This window comes from Gorilla gorilla, chromosome 5 (assembly GCF_029281585.2).
Source record: "Gorilla gorilla gorilla isolate KB3781 chromosome 5, NHGRI_mGorGor1-v2.1_pri, whole genome shotgun sequence".
Classification (NCBI taxonomy): Eukaryota; Metazoa; Chordata; class Mammalia; order Primates; family Hominidae; genus Gorilla; species Gorilla gorilla.
In genome coordinates this window covers 130,411,792-130,435,685 of record NC_073229.2, presented here as the reverse complement: position 1 = coordinate 130,435,685, position 23,894 = coordinate 130,411,792, and the positions used below count along the sequence as shown (strand labels likewise).

At 38.8% G+C, this 23,894-nt stretch overlaps 1 protein-coding gene across 2 annotated transcripts in view; it reads left to right on the top strand.

Annotated features, from left to right (window-relative positions):
* ATG5 (autophagy related 5) overlaps positions 1 to 23,894 on the top strand; it is a 140,991-nt gene that overhangs the window by 59,725 nt on the left and 57,372 nt on the right. For both annotated transcript variants that reach the window (XM_004044467.5, XM_019030082.4), the window contains one exon: positions 20,017 to 20,111. In XM_004044467.5, coding sequence (XP_004044515.1) covers positions 20,017 to 20,111 — 95 coding nt within the window. The remainder of the gene's footprint in view (positions 1 to 20,016; positions 20,112 to 23,894) is intronic.

The following is a 23,894-nucleotide window of genomic DNA, read 5'->3' as shown; positions in this document are numbered from 1 at the left end:
CTCATGATTTGACTCTCTGCTTCTTTGCTGTTGGTGTATAGGAATGCTTGTGATTTTTGCAAATAGATTTTGTATGCTGAGACTTTGCTGAAGTTACTTAACAGCTTAAGGAGTTTTTGGGCTGAGACAATGGGGTTTTCTAAGTATACAATCATGTCATCTGCAAACAGAGACAATTAGACTTCCTATTTGAATACCCTTTATTTTTTCTCTTGCCTGATTGCCCTGGCCAGAACTTCCAGTACTATGTTGAATAGGAGTGGTGAGAGAGAGCATCCTTGTCTTGTGGCAGTTTTCAAAGGGAATGCTTCCAGCTTTTGCCCATTCAGTATGATATTGACTATGGGTTTGTCATAAATAGCTCTTACTATTTTGAGATATGTTCCATCAATACCTAGCTTATTGAGAGTTTTTAGCATGAAGGGATGTTGAATTTTACCAAAGGCCTTTTCTGCATCTATTGAGAGAATCATGTGGTTTTTGTCATTGGTTCTGTTTATGTGATGGATTACATTTATTGATTTGTGTGTGTTGAATCAGCCTTGCATCCCAGGGATGAAGCCGACATGATCGTGGTGGATAAGCTTTTTGATGTGCTGCTGGATTTGGTTTGCCAGAATTTTCTTGAGGATTTTCACATTGATGTTCATCAGGGATATTGGCCTGAAATTTTCTTTTTTTGTTGTGTCTCTGCCAGGTTTTGGTATCATAAAATGAGTTAGGGCCTCATAAAATGAGTTAGGGAGGAGTCCCTCTTTTTCTGTTGTTTGGAATAGTTTCAGAAGGAATGGTGGTACCAGTTCCTCTTTGTACCTGTGGTAGAATTCAGCTGTAAATCTGTCTGGTCCTGGACTTTTTTGGTTGGTAGGCTATTAATTACTGCCTCAATTTCAGAAATTGTTATTGTTCTAGTCAGGGATTCAACTTCTTCTGGTTTAGTCTTGGGAGTGTGTATGTGTCCAATAATTTATCCATTTCTTCTAGAATTTCTAGTTTATTTACATAGAGGTGTTTATAATATTCTCTGATGGTGGTTTGTATTTTTGTGAGATCAGTGGTGATATCCCCTTTATCATTTTTTATTGTGTCTATTTGATTCTTCTCTCTTTTCTTCTTTATTAGTCTAGCTAGTGGTCTATTTTGTTAATCTTTTCAAAAAACCAGCTGCTGGATTCATTGATTTTTTTTTTTTTTGAGGGTTTTTCATGTCTCTATCTCCTTCAATTCTGCTCTGATCTTAATTATTCTTGTCTTGTGCTAGCTTTTGAATTTGTTTGCTCTTGCTTCTCTAATTCTTTTGATTGTGATGTTAGGGTGTCGATTTTAGATCTTTCCAGCTTTCTGATGTGGGCATTTAGTGCTATAAATTTCCCCCTTAGCACTGCTTTAGCTGTGTCTCAGAGATTCTGGTAAGTTGTCTCTTTTTTCTCATTGATTTCAAAGCACTTCTTTATTTCTGACTTAATTTCGTTATTTACCCAGTAGTTATTCAGGAGCGGTTTTCATGTAGTTGTACAGTTTTGAGTTAGTTTCTTCATCTTGAGTTCTAATTTGATTGCACTGTGGTCTGTGAGAGTGTTTATTATGATTTCCATTATTTTGCATTTGCAGAGGAGTGCTTTACTTTCAATTATGTGGTCGATTTTAGAATACACATGCTATGTGGTGCTGAGAAGAATGTGTATTCTGTTGATTTGGGATGGAGAGTTCTGTTGATATCTATTAGGTCCACTTGGTCCAGAGCTGAGTTCAAGTCCTGAATATCCTTGTTAATTTTATGTCTCGTTGATCTGTCTAATATTGACAGTGGGGGGTTAAAATCCCCCACTATTATTGTGTGGGAGTTCAAGTCTCTTCGTAGATCTTGAAGAACTCGTTTTATGAATCTGGATGCTCCTGTATTGGGTGCACATATATTTAGGATAGTTAGCTCTTGTTGTTGCATTGATCCCTTTACCATTATGTCATGCCCTTCTTTGTCTTTTTTGATCTTTGTTGGTTTAAAGTCTGTTTTATCAGGGACTAAGATTGCAACCCCTGCTATTTTTTTTTGGTTTCCATTTGCTTGGTAAATATTCCTCAGTCTCTTTATTTTGAACCTATGTGTGTCTTTGCACGTGAGATGGGTCTCCTGAATACAGCACACTGATGGGTCTTGATGCTTTATCCAGTTTGCCAGTCTGTGTCTTTTAATTGGAGCATTTATCCCATTTACATTTAAGGTTAATATTGTTATGTGTGAATTTGATCCTGCCATCATGATGCTAGCTGTTTTTTTTGCCCATTAGTTGATGCAGTTTTTTCATAGTGTTGGTCTTTATATTTTGGTGTGTTTTTTGCAGTGGCTGGTACTGGTTTTTCCTTTCTATATGTAGTGCTTCCTTCAGGAGCTCTTGTAGGGCAGGCCTGGTGATGACAAAATCCCTTAGCATTTGCTTGTCTCTAAAGGATTCTATTTCTCCTTCGCTTATGAAGCTTAGTTTGGCTGGATATGAAATTCTGGGTTGAAAATTCTTTTCTTTAAGAATGTTGAATATATTGGCTCCCACTCTCTTCTGGCTTGTAGGGTTTCTGCAGAGAGATCCGCTGTTAATCTGATAGGCTTCCCCTTGTAGGAAACCTAACCTTTCTCTCTGGCTGCCCTTAACATTTTTTCCTTCATTTCAACCTTGGAGAATCTGATGATTGTGTGTCTTGGGGTTGCTCTTCTTTAGGAGTATCTTAGTGGTGTTCTCTGTATTTCCTGAATTCGAATGTTGGCCTGTCTTGCTTGGTGGGGGAAGTTCTCCTGGATAATACCCTGAAGTGTGTTTTCCAACTCGGTTCCATTTTCCCCATCATTTTCAGGTACACCGATCGTAAGTTTGGTCTTTTCACATAGTCCCATATTTCTTGGAGGCTTCATTCGTTCCTTTTTATTCTTTTTTCTCTAATCTTGTGTTCATACTTTATTTCAGTAAGTTGATCTTCAATCTCTGATATCCTTTCTTCCACTTGATCAGTTTGGCTATTGATACTTGTATATGCTTCACAAAGTTCTTGTGCTATGTTTTTCAGCTCCATCAGGTCATTTGTGTTCCTCTCAAAACTGGTTATTCTAGTTAGCATTTCCTATAACCTTTTATCAAGGTTCTTAGCTTCCTTGCATTGGGTTAGAACATGCTCCTTTAGCTCAGAAGAGTTTGTTATTACCCACCTTCTGAAGCCTTCTTCTGTCAATTCATCAACTTCATTCTTCATCCAGTTTTGTGCCCTTGCTGGAGAGGAATTGCGATCATTTGGAGAAGAGGCATTCTGGGTTTTTGAATCTTCAGCATTTTTGCGCTGGGGTTTTTTTTTTTTTTTTCCATCTTTATGGATTTATCTACCTTTGATCTTGGAGGCTAATGACCTTTGGATGGAGTTTTTTTGTGGGGGTCCTGTATGTTGATGTTGATGTTGTTACTTTCTTTTTGTTAGGGCCCCTCTTCTGCAGGTCTGCTGCAGTTTGCTGGAAGTCCACTCTAGACCCTGTTCGCCTGGGTATCACCAGTGGAGGCTGTAGAACAGCAAAGATTGCTGCCTGCTACTTCCTCTGGAAGCTTCGTCCCAGAGGGGCACTGGCCTGATGCCAGCCAGAGCTCTCTTGTATGAGGTGTCTGTTGACCCCTGTTGGGAGGTCTCTCCCAGTCAGGAGGCACGGGGATCAGAGACCCACTTGAGGCAGTCGGTCCCTTAGCAGAGCTGGTGTTCTGTGCTGGGAGAATCCGTCTTGTCAGGATCAGCTCCCCTCTTCAGAGTCGGCAGGCAGGAATGATTAAATCCGCTGGAGCTGCACCCACAGCCGCCCCTTCCCCCAGGTGCTGTGTCCCAGGGAGATGGGGGTTTTGTCTGTTAGCCCCTGAGTGGGGCCATTACCTTTCCTTCAGAGATGCCCTGCCCAATGAGGAGGAATCTAGAGAAGGACTCTGGCCACAGCCACTTTGTTGGACTGTGGTGAATTCCACTCAGTCCAGACCTCCCAGACTCCTTAGCACTGTCAGAGGAAAACTGCCTAGTAAAGCCTCAGTAATGTCAGATGCCCCTCCCCCCGCCAAGCTTGATCATTCCAGGTCGACTTTAGACTGCTGTGCTGGCAGTGAGAATTTCAAGCCAGTGGTTCTTAGCTTGCTGGGCTCCGTAGGAGTGGGACCCACTGAGCGAGATCACTTGACTCTGTGGCTTCAGTACCCTTTCCAGGGGAATGAATGGTTCTGTCTCTCTGGGGTTCCAGGCGCCACTGAAGTACGAAAAAGACTCCTGCAGCTAGCTCGGTGTCTGCCCAAATGGCTGCCCAGTTTTGTGCTTGAAACCCAGGGCCCTGGTGGTGTAGGCTACATGAGGGAATCTCCTGATCTGCAGATTGCAGAAACCATGGGAAAAGTGTAGTAACCCAGCCGGGTAGCACAGTACCTCATGGCTTCCCTTGGCTGGGGGAGGGAGGCTCCCCGGCTTCTTGCACATCCTGGGTGAAGGAATGCCCCACCCTGCTTCTGGTCACCCTCCATGGGTTGGATCCACTGCCTAACCGGTCCCAACAAGATGACCTGGGTACCTCAGTTGGAAATGCAGAAATCACCTGCCGCCTTCTGTGTTTGTCTCGCTGGGAGCTGCAGACTGGAACTTTTCCTATTCAGCCATCTTATCAACTCGAGAATGGAAAACTTTTTAAGAACTTTATGATTTTCTTTAAGAGAATGGAAAACTTTAGATGTACTTACTTTTCTAATCCTTTTTTGTTTTGTCTATTAGCTTCTTACCACCTTTCTCTAGATCAGTGTTTCCCAAAGTATGCCAAAAGCATTAGCGTTACTTGGGAACTGATTAGAAATGTACCCTAGACCGGCCGGGTGCAGTGGCTCATGCCTGTAATCCCAGCACTTTGGGAGGCCGAGGTGGGTGGATCACAAGGTCAGGAGTTCAAGACCAGCCTGACCAACGTGGTGAAACCCCATCTCTACTAAAAATACAAAAATTAGGCATGGCACACGCCTCTAATCCGAGCTACTCAGGAGGCTGAGGCAGGAGAATCACTTGAACCTGGGAGGCGGAGGTTGAAGTGAGTCGAGATGGTGCCACTGCACTCCAGCCTGGGCGACAGAGCGAGACTCCGTCTCAAAAAAAAAAAAAAAAAAAAAATGTGCCCTAGATCAACTGAATCAGACCAGAAACTCTGGGTAAGTCCCAGCAGCCTGTTTCAGCAAGTCTTCCAGAAGGTTTTGACTCACTAAAGTTTGAGAACCACTCCTGTGGAGCAGGGTTTCCCAACCTCTGCACTGTTGACTTTTTTGGACTGGATAATTCTTTGATGTGGCTGTGAGGGTTGGGGCTGTCCTGTGCATTGTGTAATCTTTAGCAGCACTTCTGGCCTCTACAGACTAGATGCCAATAGCACACTGCCCTCTCCCCCCAGGCCCCACCTCTGGTAATAATTGTTCTTTTTTTTCAACCCAACTTCTACATCCAGCCTAACAATAGGCTCTGTCAATACTACCTCCAAAATAAACCCCTATTTATTGACTTTTCTTCATCTCTACCGTTATCACCCTAATTACCACCATACTCTTATGAGAACCACTACTCTAGAGGGAAATGATGTGGAGTTAATAGGTAAAACTGCTTCTCATTTAAAGTAGCAGTGACCACTTGTTGAGTGCATTTTAACTCATTCCAAGTTCTGTTCTGGGTACTTCACGTGAATTATCACTGCCATCACAACAGCTGTGCCAGATATGTTTCAAAGTTCACAGTGTGGGCTAACCCATTTATGAAGTTTCTCATCTATTCCAGCAATTCTTCCCTTGAGAACTAGTATGTCCTCTTGTCATAATGACTTATTTGGCTGCATGTGTAACTATATTCTTTTTTAAACAAAGGGATTTAACAAATAAACAAAACAGTTATTTTAACCATTTACCTCTTATATGTAAGTTTAACCGTGTAAACGTCTTCTTTTTTCTTTTTTTTTGAGATGGAGTCTTTCTGAGTCTCCCAGGCTGGAGTTCAGTGGCAGGATCTCGGCTCTCTGCAACCTTATGCCTCCCAGGCTTAAGCAATGCTCCCACTTCAGTCTCCTGGGTAGCTGGGACTACAGGTGCCTGCCAGCACGTCCAGCTCATTTTTGAATTTTTGTAGAGACAACCTTTCACCACATTGCCCAGGCTGGTCTTGAACTCCTGGGCTCAAGGGATCTGCCCACCTCAGCCTCCTAAAGTGCTGGGATTGTAGGTGTGAACTGTTTTGCCTGGTGAACTATGTAAACTTCTCATTGAAAACTTAACCATAACTGTTTCTGGATGATGGTGATTATTTACTTTTTCTGAGGTGACTACTAAATGACAAATGAATCAATAGTATGCTGTCGTTGCAGTAAGACATTCTGCTTACATTTTTTGAAATAATGTGTGTTCTGTGTATTTTCCTTTCAGCTCTAGCTCACTTGATCTATCTCTGCATATTTTAACAACTCTTCTTTCCCACTCTTTAACTCTAATTTAAACTTGCCTAGTCTGTGTTCCATTCCTTTATTACCTTTCTAGGGTATGGATGGCTAGATACACATTTTAACTCAACAATCAGTAGTTAATGCTGGTTCATGTATTACATATTTCCAGGTGTCACATGCTTTTAAACAAAAGCCTAGAAATCATTTGTATTGAGAATGTCAAGCCCCCACACCTGACCCCTGTGACATTTTATGTTCTTGAACTTGGCCTGTATAGACCAGTTCTGATTAGTGGCTATAGTGATGAATTCTGGCTGTTAAAATTCTGTATATTAATGATGTCATCTCCTGAACCAAGAAAGTCAGTGCAGTTCTATTGCAGCGCTAGTTTCTTGTTACTCGTTGGATACTGTTTCTCTTTTACTACTTTAGAAACTATGTAAGGTTCAGAATCCTTTTATGTGAAAATCACATTTAAGAATAAAACTATCTGTGCCACTGGTATTTTAATTAGCTTTCAGAGAATTGCAAGATTTTTACCCAAACACTGGAAAAAATAAGCAACTTATAAAAAAGAGGAGTAAAATGAACACGTTTGTTCATCTAAAATACAGCATGTTTAGTCCTGATTATCGTCTTCAAAGTGCTTTTCTACTTAAGAAGCATTTCTTCGCACAGTATCCCTTTAGTATCCAGACTATGCTTAAGTTCCTGGAGCTCTTTTACATTTAGTGTATTTCTCTCTTTCCCATTAGAAGGATATAAAAGTATCCCAAACAGCATTTCAAATTGGAGTTAATTTTCATAATTCTAATTGTAGTTAAATTTCAAATTCCAAGCCACACTCAGAATGTCAAGATTTTGTGGCTATTTTTTCTTTTTTTAAAAATTATACTTTAAGTTCTAGGGTACATGTGCACAACGTGCAGGTTTGTTACATAAGTATACATGTGCCATGTTGGTTTGCTGCACCCATCAACTCGTCATTTACATTGGATATTTCTCCTAATGCTATCCCTTCCCCCAGGCCCCCACCCACCGACAGGCCCCAGTGTGTGATGTTCCCCGCCCTGTGTCCAAGTGTCTGATTTTTCAGTTCCCACCTATGACTGAGAACATGCAGTGTCTGGTTTTCTGTGCTTGTGACAGTTTGCTGAGAATGATGGTTTCCAGCTTCATCCATGTCCCTGCAAAGGACATGAACACATCCTTTTTATGGCTGCATAGTATTCCATGGTTTATATGTGCCACATTGTCTTAATCCAGTCTATCATTGATAGACATTTGGGTTCCAATTCTTTGCTACCGTGAATAGTGCTTTTGCAACTATTTTTTCTTAAACTATCTTCTTGTTTTTGTTAATGCTTAGATTTTGTTCCACAGGTACTTTAACCTGCATGTACTTTTCATGTATTTAAAAGTCATTATTTTTATGTAAGATTTAAAAAACTCTATAACTCTTTTACATATTTTTTGAGAGATGAAAGAGGATTAATATTTGTCCACCTAGAATGTAAGAAATGAGCAGAAGAGACAAGGTGATGAAGGGAAATATAGGAAGTAAGAAGAGAAGGAAAACAACTTCATGGACTTGTTGAAAGGGGAAATGCTTTACAATTATAATACAGCTCATTCTCACCAGTATTTTTAGCATTATTTATTTTCAGGTGTTAGTACTCAGTAGAGTAATGCAATTCAGATATCTGAGCTGTAAATGAAAAAATTTGAGAAACACTGGGAGGATAATTTCAAATTTTAATAACTTTATTCTTATTTTTACTGTTAGGATTCCTGGAAATCCTGATTGAAGTTTTGGACCTTACAGGATACACTATGTATATCACGTATCCCTAAAAGTGATGGGATACATTTAAAACAATAATATTTAGTCCACAATAAGCTAATTATAGGTAATAAAGTATAATTTGTAAAATTCTGGGTGGGCCATATGTTTTGAGAAATGTATATAGTTTTCAGCCAACTTTGTTTTGCAATGAATTAGTTGTTATATAACAGTTTTGAGGAAAATACTTCTTGAACAGTCCAGTAGCCAAAAGTTGAACTAAGATGAGATTTTTCAGTTTCACTCATTATTGTCCTTGTCTTCTTTTAAAGAATAGTTATTAATTGAGTAATATTTTAAATTGATTATTACAATGCCTTTCTTCATGTACTCATTGAAGAATTATGGCTTAATGAACATGTTGAAACAAGTAATATTTATTTCTGTAGTAGCAGCTACTGCTAGCTGTGCTGTTCTGTCATCTCTAAATACTACAGGAGATGAGATTTGTTGAATTACTATACCAGATGTTACCATAATTTTTGAAGCATAGAACCCTGGAATTTTTGATAATATGAACATGCCATTCATTAATAGTTTCCCAGATCTCAGTCATAAGTTATCCTGAATTGGCTGAACATTGAGTGTTAGCAAACAAGCTGTTTTATTTATAGAAATGTAACTAAAAATCTTCTGTGTCATGGTATCACCCACTAGCAGCTACTAGCCTGATGACCCTGGGCATGTCATGTAGCTGCTTTGAGTGCAATTTTCTCCTCTCTACAATGAGGAGAGCTATATCAGTAAGTTGTGTGAAAATTAAACAACATAAAATCCTAGGATTTTTTAAATTGCTAAATTCTTTGCAGGTGTATAAGTTATTGATAAAAGTCATCACTGGTCCCACTGTAATGAGAACCAACAGCTTTTCCCTATTTCTCACTCTAGTATTGTTTGTTTTTAATAGCACTTTTGACTAGCCTTTTTTTTTGATTCAGGGCCTCCTTGCTCTGTCACCCAGGCTGAGATGCAGTGGTAAGGTCATGGCTCACTGCAGCCTTGACCTCCTGGGTTCAGGCAATCAATCTTCCCATATCAGTCTCCCAAGTAGCTGGTACTACTGGCATACACCACCAATGCTTGGCTAATTTTTTTTTTTTTTGTTAGAGACGGGATCTACCTATGTTGTATTACTTGGTCATCTCTGCCGTTTGAGGAGATGGGAAGTGGGGGTGGGTGGGAAGGACTTGAGCCATCAAGCATTACAAGTGCAAAATAAAGGATTCATCAGACTTATTAGAAATTGTGATAACTTGTGTCAATTTGGCTTCCCCAACTACATGTTAAGTGAAAGGAAGAATCTCTTGTGTACTTGTTTTATTTTGGTTTTTGCTTTTTAATTCTCTACAGCTCCTGTTACTCAATTAAGTGCATAATGGGAGCAAGGGGTTTGATAGATTTCACTCTACACAGGTCCTACAAAATAAAAACTTGTTTGAGCATGCTGTTTTTTCTATCTCCTGTTTTAATTAAACTCCAGATTCACAATATGAACTGTTTGCAAATTGGGAACTTCTTTATAGAGGTATTTTCCATGTAGCTACCATGTACAGATTAGGTAGATTTGAAATAGAATGGAGGAGCTTATTAGGCTTACTAAATTCCTGTGATATCCCAGGCCTAGAGACTTTCACATGCATAATCTTAGTGATTCCTCACAAGAATTAGATAAATATTACCATCTTTGCAAATGAGGAAATGAGTTCACAGAACTACCAAGAGGTGGAACCAGAATTTGTACCTAGATCCCTGATTCTGAAGTGAATGTACAGTCATGTTCTGCATTATGATGTTTCAGTCAACAGTGGACTGCATGTATGATAGTGGTCCCTTAGGATTATAATGGAACTGAAAAATTCTTATGGCCTAGTAACCTGGTAGCCCTTGTACCATCATAGCACAATGCATTACTCATAGATTTGTGGTGATACTGTCATAAACAAATGTGCTGCCAGTTGGATAAATGTCTAGCACATATAATTATGTACAGTAATTGATAATGATAGACGACTATGTTAATATTTACTTTTTTCATTATTTTAGAGTGTTCACCTTCTACTTATTAGAAAAAGTTAGCTGTAAAATAGGAAGGTCCTTCAAGAGGTATTCTGGAAGGCATCGTTTTCATCGGAGATGACAGCTTCACTCATGTTATTGCCCCTAAAGACTTTGCAGTGGGACAAGATGTGGAGGTGGAAGACAGTGATATTGATGATCCTCCCACTTTGTAGGCCTAGGCTAATGTGTGTATTTGTGTCTTAGTTTTTAACAAAAAGTCTTAAGTTAAAAAAATAAATTTTTAAATAAAAAGTTTCATAGAATAAGAATATAAAAAAATGTTTTTATGTGGCTGTACGTGTTTCTTTTAAGCTAAGTGTTATTACAAAAGACTCAAAAGTTAAAATGAAAATGTTTATAAAGTGAAAAAGCTATAGTAAGCTTAGGTTAATTTTTTAAATAAATTCAATGTAACTTAAACGTACAGTGTTTACAAAGTCTACAGTAGGGTATAGTAATGTCCTAGGCCTTCACATTCACTCACCACTCACTTGTTGACTCACCCAGAGTCAGCCCTGCAAGCTCCACTGATGGTACGTGCACTATACAGGGGTGCCTTTTAAAAATATTTTATATGGTATTTTTACTGTACCTTTTCCTGGTTTGCACATACCATATAGGTTTATAGCCTAGGAGCAATAGGTTATACCATATAGCCTAGTTGTGTAGTAATCTGTACTCTCTAGGTTTTCTAAGTACATTCTATGATGTTCGCATGATGAAATTGCCTGATGCATTTCTCAGAATCTATCCTCATCGTTAAATGAAGCATGACTATATTTTTTGTTACATCTGGAGGTTGTTAACGCTGGCTATATATTAGAGTCATCTGGGGAGCTTTCAAAAGTACTGATGCCAGGGAAATCAGGTAATTGGTCTGGAGTGGGTCCTGCATATTAGTATTTTTTAAAAGCTCTTCAGATGATCCTATCCTGGTGAGAAGCAAAAGTTAAGAAATGTTGCATTGCATACTGCATCTCCAGTGACCATTGGTGGCCCCTTTGTTTTGAAAGCTTTTGTTATTTGTCAGTGGATAATCATTAACAGATAAATAGTGTTTTCTACTTTACACTTTGTCTCCAGAAGCATAAAGGATTTGTATTAAAGAGAGAATTACCTACATAATAAATGTTGGAAAGATTACAGTGAACATAATGGGGGTATCTTTTTGTCAGTCTTTCAAAAATTAAAGTATTTTTGTTTTTACCTTATGACTTTGGCTTGCTTTCTGAGTGAAGTAAAAATGAACTCAATTGCATATTAAATTTGTTTCTGGCCCTCTGCATCTAGGAAAGTAATAAGCTAATTTTGGCCAAGAGAAATAACATTTCTTAATATACAGTAGTTTTAAAAAGTAATAGAACAGGAGGTTATTGGTTATAAATCTATAGATGATTGTAACAGGAATACATTTAGATAATTAGTCCTGGCCTACCACTGTGCTGTAGCTCTGTAGATCTCTTTTTGACAAGCTGCTTTAAAGATTGTCATGGATGAAGGGAAAATGGGAGTATAGTTGAAGATCGTTATTATTACAAATTTTAATATAAGCACATAGAACAACAGAGTAATTTGTTTTTTACATTATGAAATTTTTGATTTTTGAATCTTTTTTATTACCCGGCTTAAAAATACATTTGAAATAAATTATTCTTAATTGGTTAGAATACGATAATTGAATCCTGTCTACTTAAAAATGAAGGCAGTTACTGGGATTGACTCTTGGAATACGTTTAAAGATGTTGTAACTTACAGTCATGGTTTATTGGCTGGTGATGTTGAAATTAGAATTTACAGTCTGCTTTTCTCAATACTTAATAAGATTAATTTTCTTTAAATTTCCAAGCAGTAGTTTTAATGATTTACAGAGTTTTCATGAGGTAGCTAGTTTTTACTGACTCCGTTTATAAAGCTATGCTGTAATAAGGTGTAGCAATTGTGAACCTCTCATCTTTTCAGATTAACAAGAACCCCTTCCCCCATCATGCTTATGTCCTCTCCCCTACTATATTAAGACATGTTAGAAGAAGAAGGGGTTGGAAAGGAATGGTTATCTAGGTCTTAAGCGATAGAGTTGGAACTCAGACTTGCTTGTCAAGACTGGAGGACTCCTCAGATGTTGGCCCAGATGTTCTTGGACCACCATTCTTATTCCCACCGTTACATGATATGGCTGGAGATGAATGCAGTGAAATTGATGGGAGGTAAATGGCAACTAAATTGTGCCCACAGGGTGAGAAGATAGAACCTTATATGGTGGTTGAAAAAGTTGGAGGAAGCAAAAGGGACATAGAGGGTATTTGGTTGTAAATATTGCAGCTGTACTGTGTTAGGGCTTTTATTCTCCCAATTATGGCTAGCAAAGGCTGCTCAATTGCATAAGTCCAGCAGGCAACATTCACATAGAATTTGATGTGAGTGATGCAGACTCCCTGGCTCTGAGCCAGACTGAACAGTCCAGCAGTTCTGTAATGATGGGGTTTTGGCAGGGCCACTTTTCCATACTGGTCCCGACACTTCTTACCTGGTAGAATCTAGAAGCTCAGTGCCTTCTCTTGTTGAATCTGAGGCAGCCTAAAAGATAATGATAATAGGAAACACTTATGTAGCACTTAATTTGTGTCAGGCACAGTAAGTGTCTTGCTAAAACTCACACAACTATTAAATAAATGACAAAGCCGGGAAACAAACCCAGGCGGTGTGGCTCCAGACTGTCTACTTTTTCCACTATGCCACACTTTGTTTGCTATTCCCTTGTTTTTATTGTCCCCATTGCCTAGTCATTCATTTAGCTATTAGTGATTAACAAACATTCGTTGAGTATGTACTATGTGCATACTCATAGTACATTAACTTTCTAGGGCTGAAGTACGTAGAACTTTCTAGGGCTGAAGATAAAGTCTTTGCCCTCATGGGACTTATATTTTGGTTGAGGGAGAGCGACAGTACATACTTAAACATGTAAATTGCATAATTTGAAGTAACGATAATACTTAGAATAAAATAGAGTGATGGTATAGGGAATGATTGGAAAGTGGGGCTGTCTTACCTAGGATTATGAAAGAAATCTTTCTGAGGGGGTAACACTGTATTGAGACTTGAATGATGAGAAGCAGTTATGTAAAGATTAGGAAAGTGGGGATTCTAGGCTGCTAAAACTGAAATGGGAACAAGTTTGGTATTTACTAGGGACCGAAAAGAAAAATAGTATGACTTAGAGCTTAGTAAGTAAGGTAGGTAGTAACTTAGTAAGTTAGTAAGGTAGACAGTGAGATCTCAGAGAAATGCAGCAATAACATTCCAAGGGGGTGGAGTGGGCCTGGTAGGAATCTGCTTCTAGGGGAAGAGGTATTTTGTTACTGACGTTATTTATGGTTGCCTGCATGTAGAGTTTGGTCAGGGAGCAGTCTGCCCCAGATGCAGGCAGTAAGGAGATGCAGTGGGTTGCGTATTTTTTAAAATGATTTTAGTACATAACTTAACCATATCATTAAAGTGCATCATAAAGCATTATGTTTTATGGCCCATTAGAAAATATTTGAAAATTTACTCGTTGATGATTTATACTTTAAAAGAGCTTTCTGGATGCTGTGCACAGGGGATAAACATAGGACAGTGAGCAAGTAGGAGGCTATTGTGTTGGCTCAGAGAGGTGAAAGTGGTAGTGGTGAACATGGAGAGAAGTAATTGCAGTCTAAATATATATTGATTACTGTTCTTGATGCCAATTTTCTAAGACTGTGGCACTTACTTTGTAGGGTAAAGGAGTAAATGTCTTCTCTCAGTTAATTTTCAGACAGTTACTGTCCAGGTCAAAACTGTCCAGGAATTTGGATTTTATTGCTTTTGTGATTCACTGAAACCACAGATTTCCCTGGGTAGAAACCTTCTGCCAAGATGTGTGTTTATGGACAGGATGAAGGATGAACTTCCTCCAGGACTGGCACTGCTCAGCCCTGACACAGAGGGTAGCCCACTGGGCCCACCTACTTCTGTGTTCATGATGAATTTTCAAGGGCTGATTCTCTTAATTTGACCTGGCTCATAAGGCAGATGAGTTTGAAGATACAGGTCACTTACTAAAAACCTGCTTTTGGCAGCCTACCAGTAATTACTACTTGTTCATTTTTATTTTTCTCCTGTTTTGTCTTACAGAGATGTTTAACATATTACGTATGAAGAAATTAATTCATATAGGTCTATATTTGAATGTGTTTTCTATTACATATCTTCAGAGCCTCTGATTAAAACAATACAATTATTACATGATCACTTGTAATACTGATTTGAATAATACTGTTGACAGATGGAAAATTTTGTGAAGAGTGGGTTCCCTTCTGTAGTGATTTTCAGCCATTTGCTTTTCCTTCCAAAGACAAGCTTACAGTCTGTCTTCTATTTGCTGTCACAATCTGACATTTATTTGAAATGCTGTAACTCTGTTCTCCTTTGGCTTCTTAGATGTTAAAGACCAGGAGGTGAATAGTGTATGCATGTGGAGACCATTTCATCGGTTTCCTGCATGAGGGTCCTAGCCAGCTGAATTGAGCCTGAGTAGCAATCCCTACACTCCTTATATGTCCTCCATGTCTCCTGTGGGGGATTTTAGACATGTTATTTGTGGCATAAGAATTATTTTGCCTTGAGTTTTTACCTCCCGTAAAGCTTAAGTGGAAGAATAGGTAAATCCTTTAAAGTTATCACTTTTTCCTGCGGTTTGTCCCTGTGAGTAACAAAGAATACAAATTAACTTGGTATCTTACGCATTTTAGAGAGCTCTGAAATTAAAAAAAAAAATAACATTTTTTCCAGGTGTTTTAAAATTTGCAAGACCAATATAAAAGCTTAATTCAGCAGAGAGAGAGAGGAAAAATGGATGACCATCAGGATTTTTGAGGAATGGTATTTTTCATCTTTTTTTTTTAAATTGATTGAATATTTCTGTAGAACAGTCCTTCAGTTTTATGCTTTTGATTTGATAGCCTTCTTAAATGTTAAGTTTTATAAAAAGAAACTAACATCAGTAATATTGCTTGTAGCTCTGGCGAGAAGTATATATGTTATCTTCCTCCCAATGTGAATAAGCTGAGTGACTGCTAGTTTTAATTTTCTCCTACTTAGTCTTTGTTTTGTTTGGCTCTGCACGGTGGCTCATGCCTGTAATCCAGCACTTTGGGAGGCCAAGGCGGATGGATCACTTCAGGTCAGAAGTCCAAGACCAGCCTGGCCAACATGGTGAAATCCTGTCTCTACTAAAAATACAAAAATTAGCCGGGCGTGATGATGCATGCCTATAACCCCAGCTACTTGGGAGGCTGAGGTGGGAGAACCTCTTGAACCTGGGAGGTGGAGGTTGCAGTGAGCAGAGATCTCGCCACTGCACTCCAGCCGGGGTGACAGAGCGAGACTCTGTCTCTTTTTAAAAGGAAAAAAAAATCCGTTGTGAAAGACACTTGGTTATTCCTTCAATCTCAACACTGATTTTCTCTCCTCCTTTTCTTTTCTTCTTTTCTTTCTTTCTTTTTCTCTTTCTTTCTTTCTTTCCTTTCTTTCCTTTCTTTCTCTTTCTCTTTCTTTTTCTTTCTTTCTTTCTCTCCCCCTCCCCCTCCCTTCCTCCCTCCCTCTCTCCCCCTCCCTCCCTCTCCCCCTCCCTCCCTCTCTCCCCCCCCTCCCCCTCTCTCCCTCTCTCACCCTCCCTCTCTCCCTCTCTCACCCTCTCTCCCCCTCTCCCCCTCTCCCCCTCCCTCTCCCTCCCTCCCTCTCTCCCCCTCCCTCTCTCCCCCTCCCTCTCTCCCCCTCCCTCTCTCCCTCTCCCTCTCCCCCTCCCTCTCCCCCTCTCCCTCCCTCCCTCCCTCTCCCCCTCCCTCTTTCCCTCTCTTACCTTCCCTCCCTCTCCCTCTCCCCCTCCCTCTCCCTCCCTCCCTCTCCCCCTCCCTCTTTCCCTCTCTTACCTTCCCTCCCTCTCTCCCCCTCCCTCTCCCTCCCTCCCTCTCTCTCTCCCTCCCTCTCCCTCCCTCCCTCCCTCTGTCTCTCTCTCTCTCCCTCCCCCTCCTCTCTCCCCCTCCCTCCCTCTCTCCCTCCTCCCTCTCTCTGTCCCCTCCCTCTCTGCCCCCTCCCTCCCCCCTCCTCTCTCCCCCCTCCCTCCCTCCCTCTCTCCCTCCCTCCCTCTCTCCCTCCTCCCTCTCTCTGCCCCCTCCCTCTCTGCCCCCTCCCTCTCTGCCCCCTCCCTCCCTCCCTCCCTCCCTCTCTCTCTCTCTGAATAGGGTGTTTTTAGCTATTGCTGGGAAAATACCTTTTTAATATAAGAATATAGCGTTTCTATAAGAAGATTAAAGTTAGTATCAATTAATACAGATTTTTTTTTTATCGTGTCTTCCCTTTAAACATAGTTGTATTTGGGCCTAATCAGTGGGTTAAGCAGGCTAAGTTTTATGGGAAGAATTAATAAACTCTGATAAAAGAGTGTCTATAAAATATAAGAAAACTATATATTTTACCTTAGGGCTGAGAGAGGAAGACCAAACTTGTAAGGGGTCCCACCTGCAAAGGCTAGGGCTCAGACTTCATTGGAGGAGGTATATTCAGCTCATTGAATTAGTAGAAAAGTTCCCTCTTCCCACCAGGCCAGAGTTGGTATGTAGTCCATTGGCAGTCAGGGCAACCTGGAATGCAGGTGATCAGCAACATGTGGCATGGTTGTGCAGAGGGAGTGGCAGCTGGGTGGGAAACCACAGATGGGCAGCCCATGCAGGCCTCCAGAGCAAGCAAATTGAGATGTTGATAAGGGCAAGCGCCCATTAGTGTGCCTATGCAAGCAGGAAGCCTTTGGAGTGCTAGATTCTGTCTTGAGAGGGCTGTTTAACCCTGGGCCAGGCTCCTGCTGCCACCTTGCTGAGAGACTTGCGTATCTGGACATTGGGCAGAACCGTTTCTCCTACAACTTCTTTTAGCATTTTCGGCTGAGAAATCTTAAGATAGTTGTTGCAGTAGAGATGCTTAAAGGATTTGTGACCATATAGCAATGCATATATTGAAGGGTGAATTTGGAGAAGAGAGTCATACAATTGATAACTGGCACAATCATGTTTCTTTTTCCAGTTTACTTTTATGAGAAATTATGTTCATAGTGTTCTATCCATTCTTTGATTCAAGAGCATATGCTATGCATGCACCATGCTAGGTGCTTGAGATTTCATGACAAGGCAGCAAAGTAAAATTTTAAGTATGCATGAAGAATCATTATATTTAGCTGTCACATTCTTGCTTGATACTTGATGGTAGAAAGACACTTTTTTAAGCATTGACAGAATAATTGCTTCATATGTGAGAGGACTATGTCAAAGTAGTATTCTTCACATTAAGATAAAGTTTCGTGGCAGCAAACTATTGAACCAATTGGGGACTTTGAATCGGAAGACCAAGATTCTGGTCTTGGTTATTAATTAAACATATAACAATCTGGGCCTTAGTTATCATCTGTGAAATTGTGCTGGACTTACTGGATTCAAAATTTTCTCTCACACCATTTCTAATATACTGCGAGTCTTCCCTCACATTGGAGTTGAAGATTAGAGTAAGGAAGGCCTAAAGCCTGTCACAGTCTTTTAGGACAGGGGTGTAAGAAGAAATAACTAATTTTTTAAAAATATACGGTTAGGATGGTTTAAGCAGAATCAATAGATTGCCAGTAGATTGGATTCAAACAGGTCTAGTAATAGAAAAATACCAAGCTGAACTGTAATTCTGGATGTATTTCCTTGCTTTATAGAGATAAGATTTTGATACAAATTTCTGAGTATAAAATATTTTATTATAATGTGGGATTCTGGGTGAGTTAAAAAAAAGGAGTTGCTTAAAAAACAATGTACAGAATGGGAGAAAATATGTGAATCATAGATAAGGGGTTTGTATTCAGAATTTATAAAGAACTCTTATAACTCAACAACAGAAAGACAACTGGTTTAAAAGGGAAAGTGATTTGATAGGCATTTCTGCAAAGATGCACAAATGGCCAGTGAACACATGAGAAGATGCTCAGCATAGTCATTAAGGAAATGCAAATCAAAACCACAATGAGATACTTCTTGATGCCTGCCAGAATGGTTATAATTAAAAAGACCAGTAGTAGCAAGCATTGGCAAGGATGTGGACTAATTGGAATCCAAATACATTGCTGGTGGAAATGTAAGGTAGTACACTCACTTTGTAAAACAGTATGGCAGTTCCTCAAAACACAGTTACCATATATCAGTTAAATAGAGTTACCTAATGACCCAGTAGTTCTACTCCTAGGTACATACCCAAGAGAACTGAAAACATATGTCCACACGAACATTTGTTTACAAATGTTCATAGTAGCATTATTTATAATAGATAAAAAGCGGAAACTACTTAAATGTCAGTCAGCTGAGAGAACAAAAATCTGGTAACTCCACATAATGGAATATTATTCAGCTGTAAAAGCAAATGAAGTTCTGATACATACTACAACATGAATGGACATCAAAAATATTATGCCAAGCGAAAAACCCAGATGCAAAATAACCACATATTATGTTACTTCATTTATATGAAATGTCTGGAATAGGCAAACTATAGAGATAGAAAGTAGTGATTTTTCAGGGGCTGGGGCAAGGGGGAGTGGGAAGTGACTATTAATAGTTACAGGTTTCTTTTTGGGATGCTGAAAATGTTCTGAACTCTGAATATACTGAAAACCACTAAGTTGTATACTTTAAAAGGTGAATTTTATGGTATGCAAATTATATCTCAAGTTGTTTATTTAAAAAATTTGAAACTGAAAAGTTTTTAAAAAGAGCTTAATTGGTCTGAGATTAAGCTGCAGTTGGCACTTCATAAGTGCCAGTTCCATATTTCTTTCAAAGCTTTTTAAAAAAAATCTTTAGTATTTAATGTTTACTGTGTTCAGTATTCTGACTTTATTTTTATTTTTATTTTTGAGACGGAGTTTCGCTCTTGTTGCCCAGGCTGGAGTGCAGTGGCATGATCTCGGCTCACTACAACCTCTGTCTCCCAGGTTCAAGCAATTCTCCTGCCTCAGCCTCCCAAGTAGCTGGGAATACAGGCATGCACCACCACGTCTGGCTAATTTTGTATTTTTAATAGAGACGGGGTTTCTCCATGTTGGTCAGGCTGGTCAGGAGCGCCTGACCTCAGGTGATCTGCCCGCCTCAGCCTCCTCCTAAAGTGCTGTGATTACAGGCGTGAACCACCGCACCCTGCGACTTTATTTCTTTACACAACTTCTAGTTAACATTTAGGCTACTTGAAGCTGTACCTTTGTAGCTCAGCAATTAGAAGTAGTACCAGGAGAGTCAAGACATCTATCCTCTACCTGGTGTGTTTTTTGCCTTGATAACACAAGTAGTCGTATGTTTATATGTTTACAGTTTTTCTTATGAGAAAAAAATGGCTGTGCGAATATCTAGGGAGAGGATGCAATAATGTAGAAAAAATTAATTTTATATTTGCTTTATGTTTATGGAAAGATAAGTTTAATAAAAATAAGAAAATATATGTGATGTCCTTTCAGAAACTTCTAGAGGGATATTTAAAACTTTCATCTCTTCATGTGAGGTATTCCATTATAATGTTGTTCATTTTTAGTAACAAATAATTTATATCATTACAGACAGATTTGACCAGTTTTGGGCCATCAATCGGAAACTCATGGACTATCCTGCAGAAGAAAATGGATTTCGTTATATCCCCTTTAGAATATATCAGGTAGGAAATAACATTTTAAAAAACATCCATTTATGAAAGCCTCAGACATCTTAATTGAAGCACTCTAGTCTAGAACTCTTTGTCTGCATAGTAACTAAAGGGTATTTATTAGGGGTTTTCCAAACTGTGTCTTTCAGTGGCAATCTAGTCAGATACCGCACTGAAATATTTGACTCATTTGCAGTTGGTACTCATTATTTGTAGATTTCATATTGGCAGATTCACATGCTTACTAAAATTTATGTGTAACCCCAAAGTCAGTACTTGGAGCACTTTTACGGTCATTCAGAGTGGTGAAAAATTGATTCACCTGATGCTCATTTCCCAGCAGAGGTTGATCAAAGCGAGGCTCTACCTTCTTGTCTCAGCTGTCATACTATAAACAAGCCTTCTTTTCACAGTGTATGTAGTGCCATGCTTTTACATTTTTGTGGTTTTTGTTAGTGATTTTGCTGTTTAAAACAGACTCCAAATGTAGCACTGAAGTGCTCTTTTTAAACAGAAACACACATAGAACAAGGTTATGTATTGATCAGTTAATGAACATGTTGTGACCGAGGGCTCACGGAAACATAACCTTGTATTCCCCCAGGAGCGATGATTTCAGTGTTTGTGGTGCCCTTATAGAACAGAACTACTGCAAATCACAAGAATTTACTAAGTCTGTTTGTTTTGGATGGTGAGTCTTCAGTGTTGTACCACAAAGTAGGCAATAGGCTCTTAAGTCTTTCTCACAGCATATTTGCATGAGGTAAAGAAACTCCATGTTTCTGTACTTTAAAAGTGCTGGCATAAATATTGACATTTAGCAAATATTAAATATTTTCTTAATGAATGGCATTCCAGGAAGTAAGTTACATACTATCATGAGAAAAGCATTTAAGAACAAGAACCAGAAGCATAATGTCACAGGCATAGACTCTAATCTAGTAGGACTTCCATTCAAACTCAGAGGTTTTGTCGTAACTTTCTTTGTAGCCATTTTTAGTATCCCACAATCTTTACCAATAGTTCCTTCTATAGTTATTTTAAAATCTTTTATAGAGCCATCACATAACTATGTGTTCAAAGAGGAAAGCAAATTGTCTAATTGAAAATGAACATCTCAATATACTGGAAGAATGAATATTTATTTAGTGTTGCAGGTATAATTTTCAAGTAGTCCATATTTTTCATGAAGGCAGGGTTATTGTTAGGTTCATGCTTTGTGTCCAGGTTCTAGAAAAGTGCCCGGCATTTGAATTTCTAATTTATTAAATCATTTATCATTTGTCAATTTTATTTTAATTATTTATATTCTTTCTATTTTACCATGAGCTCCACAGTAACATGCCGTAAGGCATTCCCACAGCCCAGCAAAATATCTTACTTGTATAATTTAGTTGAAGAAAATATATCACAGACTCTGAAGACATTTCACAAAGAGTTCGGAAACTGTTTTGAGATTTATACCTCTCAGCACTTATTTGGGTCAAGTTCTGGCATATATATTTATACAAGAGATTCTTTACTGTAACTTCTTTAAACTCCTGTAGGGAAAGTGTATTATACTTAATTTAGGAATTATTATTGTCAGAATATAGTGCATGTGTCCAGAGGAAAGGTTTTCCTTTTTGAATTTATTCTGTTTTAGGGGAAAATTGTCAGATTAATCCATACCTAGTGTTGTGTTATTATAATACAGATAAGTTTCAGAGAGAGAGAGAGAGAGAGAGAAAGGGTGTGTGTGTGTGTGTGTGTGTGTGTGTGTGTGTGTGTGTGTGGGAGAGAGAGAGAGAGACAGAGAGAGAATGGTTTTTATAAAGTGCTATAATTAGATAGAAAGTGGGAGGGTAGAGAATTCTCAAAATTTGCTTGACAAAACCTGGCTGCCAGATGGGGATTCTCGGCAGAACCTCCTGCTTGATCTTTAATGTGTCAAGGCACTTGGGCAGTTTTTCCTTAAACAGAAAGCGACAAAGAGCCTAAGGACAATATAGGTTCTCATTTGACCTACATAACTTTCCTTTTGGCTTTATCTCAGTTCCATTTTGGTTTTTATTTGAATTTAATTAAAGTTTTAGAAATGAGATATGAAAATGAATATAAAAATTAAGGAGTCCAGTTTTTGCTAATTTGCCATTTCCTGGCTTTTCCTATTTCCTTCCCTATTTAGTATTCAGTCTTCAACCATGGCCTTGACCAAAGGAGGATGGAACTCTATTTTTGTTTGCCTAATTGTGTGATCTAAAGGCAACATCAGATTTCTGTTGCTGACTTCTTTATATCTGATTAGTTTGTATGGTTGTGATATTCTGTTTGTTAAATGTAGCTTTTATTTGTGCAGCATTTTGATTAACACCTTTCATTTCTTTAAAATACTAGATACAAATCTGTATAATATTTGAGCCCTTAAGTTACTAAGTAAATTTAAGGAAAATCTGAAAATCCAGATTCATTAATAAATAAAGGGCATAATTTTTACTGAAATATTTATTTTACTTTGCAGAATCCTAATAGAATTTCTGTATAACCGGAGAGAGAGAGACAGAGTACTGAGCATGCTTGAGTGAGGCCCATCTTATCTTGTTGAAGCCTCAAAACCATCTTAGGAATAGGAATCATTATCTGATTTTACATGTGAGGAAACCGAGGCTCGGGAATTTTAAGTCACTTGCCTCAGTGAACAAATGAAAAATGGAAGAACTAGAATCCAGACCCAGGCCTGATTTATGAGCAAACTATGACTTTTGTTGTAATCATTAAGTTTGTAGAATTTTCAGAACATAATTATCATGAAAAGTGAAGTCTGCCCTGACCAAATAAGTTGATAGGAGCCTAGAATACCTGTGACTGGTGGTATTCTTTGAAGATAAACTTTTGTAAAGATTGTCATCAAACTATTTATTTTTCATCCGTAATTCATTTATCATGAGCTCAAAATGACTATAGTCAGGTGACAGATTTTTAGTGGTAAAAGTTGAATTGGTCCAAAAGCCATCTAGAGATGTTGCAGACCAAAATGTGTCATTTCTGTCATTTACATAACAGTTTAGTTTGGTGTGTTAGTTTCAGGTTTGTGTTCCTGAAGTCCAGGTGCTTCATATTAGCCAGTATTCTAGAGATGACATTAAGTGCAGGAAATGTTACAGAATGTAACCAAAATGTTATTTAGCACGTGTAAACAGGTGGTGATTAATGAAGGCATTTGTCAAAAAGATTTGTAAAATGACTGTGAATTCCTTAGGCATTGGTATTTGAGATGTAAAATGAAAATTAGGCACATCATATCTGTTTTTCAAGAAGCAATAGATTGATAAATGTTATCCTGCCGTTATACTTTGGGTAAGAAAAGTGTGTCTCATTGATTCATTCAACAAGTTTATTTACACACATATTTGCCTGCCATGCCCTGTGCTATGCACAAGGGATACAACTGATGATCGATATTATGTATGACCCCTTAGAAGGTTATAGTCTAAAGGTGGAAAGAAACAAATCAACTAAGAATACAAATATAACATTGGAACTGTGATTGCTGTGAAGAAGAGACATACAGTGCAATAAAAACCTAATGCCCCAGGAAGAATTTGTTCTAGTTTGGGAGGAGAGAAGGCTACCTTGAGGAAATGCTGCATTCCCAGAGATTTGACAGATAGGTGAACTTAAGATAGGCAAAGAGTCACGAGAAGAGCTTTGTAGGCAAAGGGGGACGTTGTAAGTATAAGGACAACCTGTTTATCTTGAGCACAGAGTTTGGATAAGGCTGCAAAGGTAAAAGTCAGACCATATTAACGAGTTTTC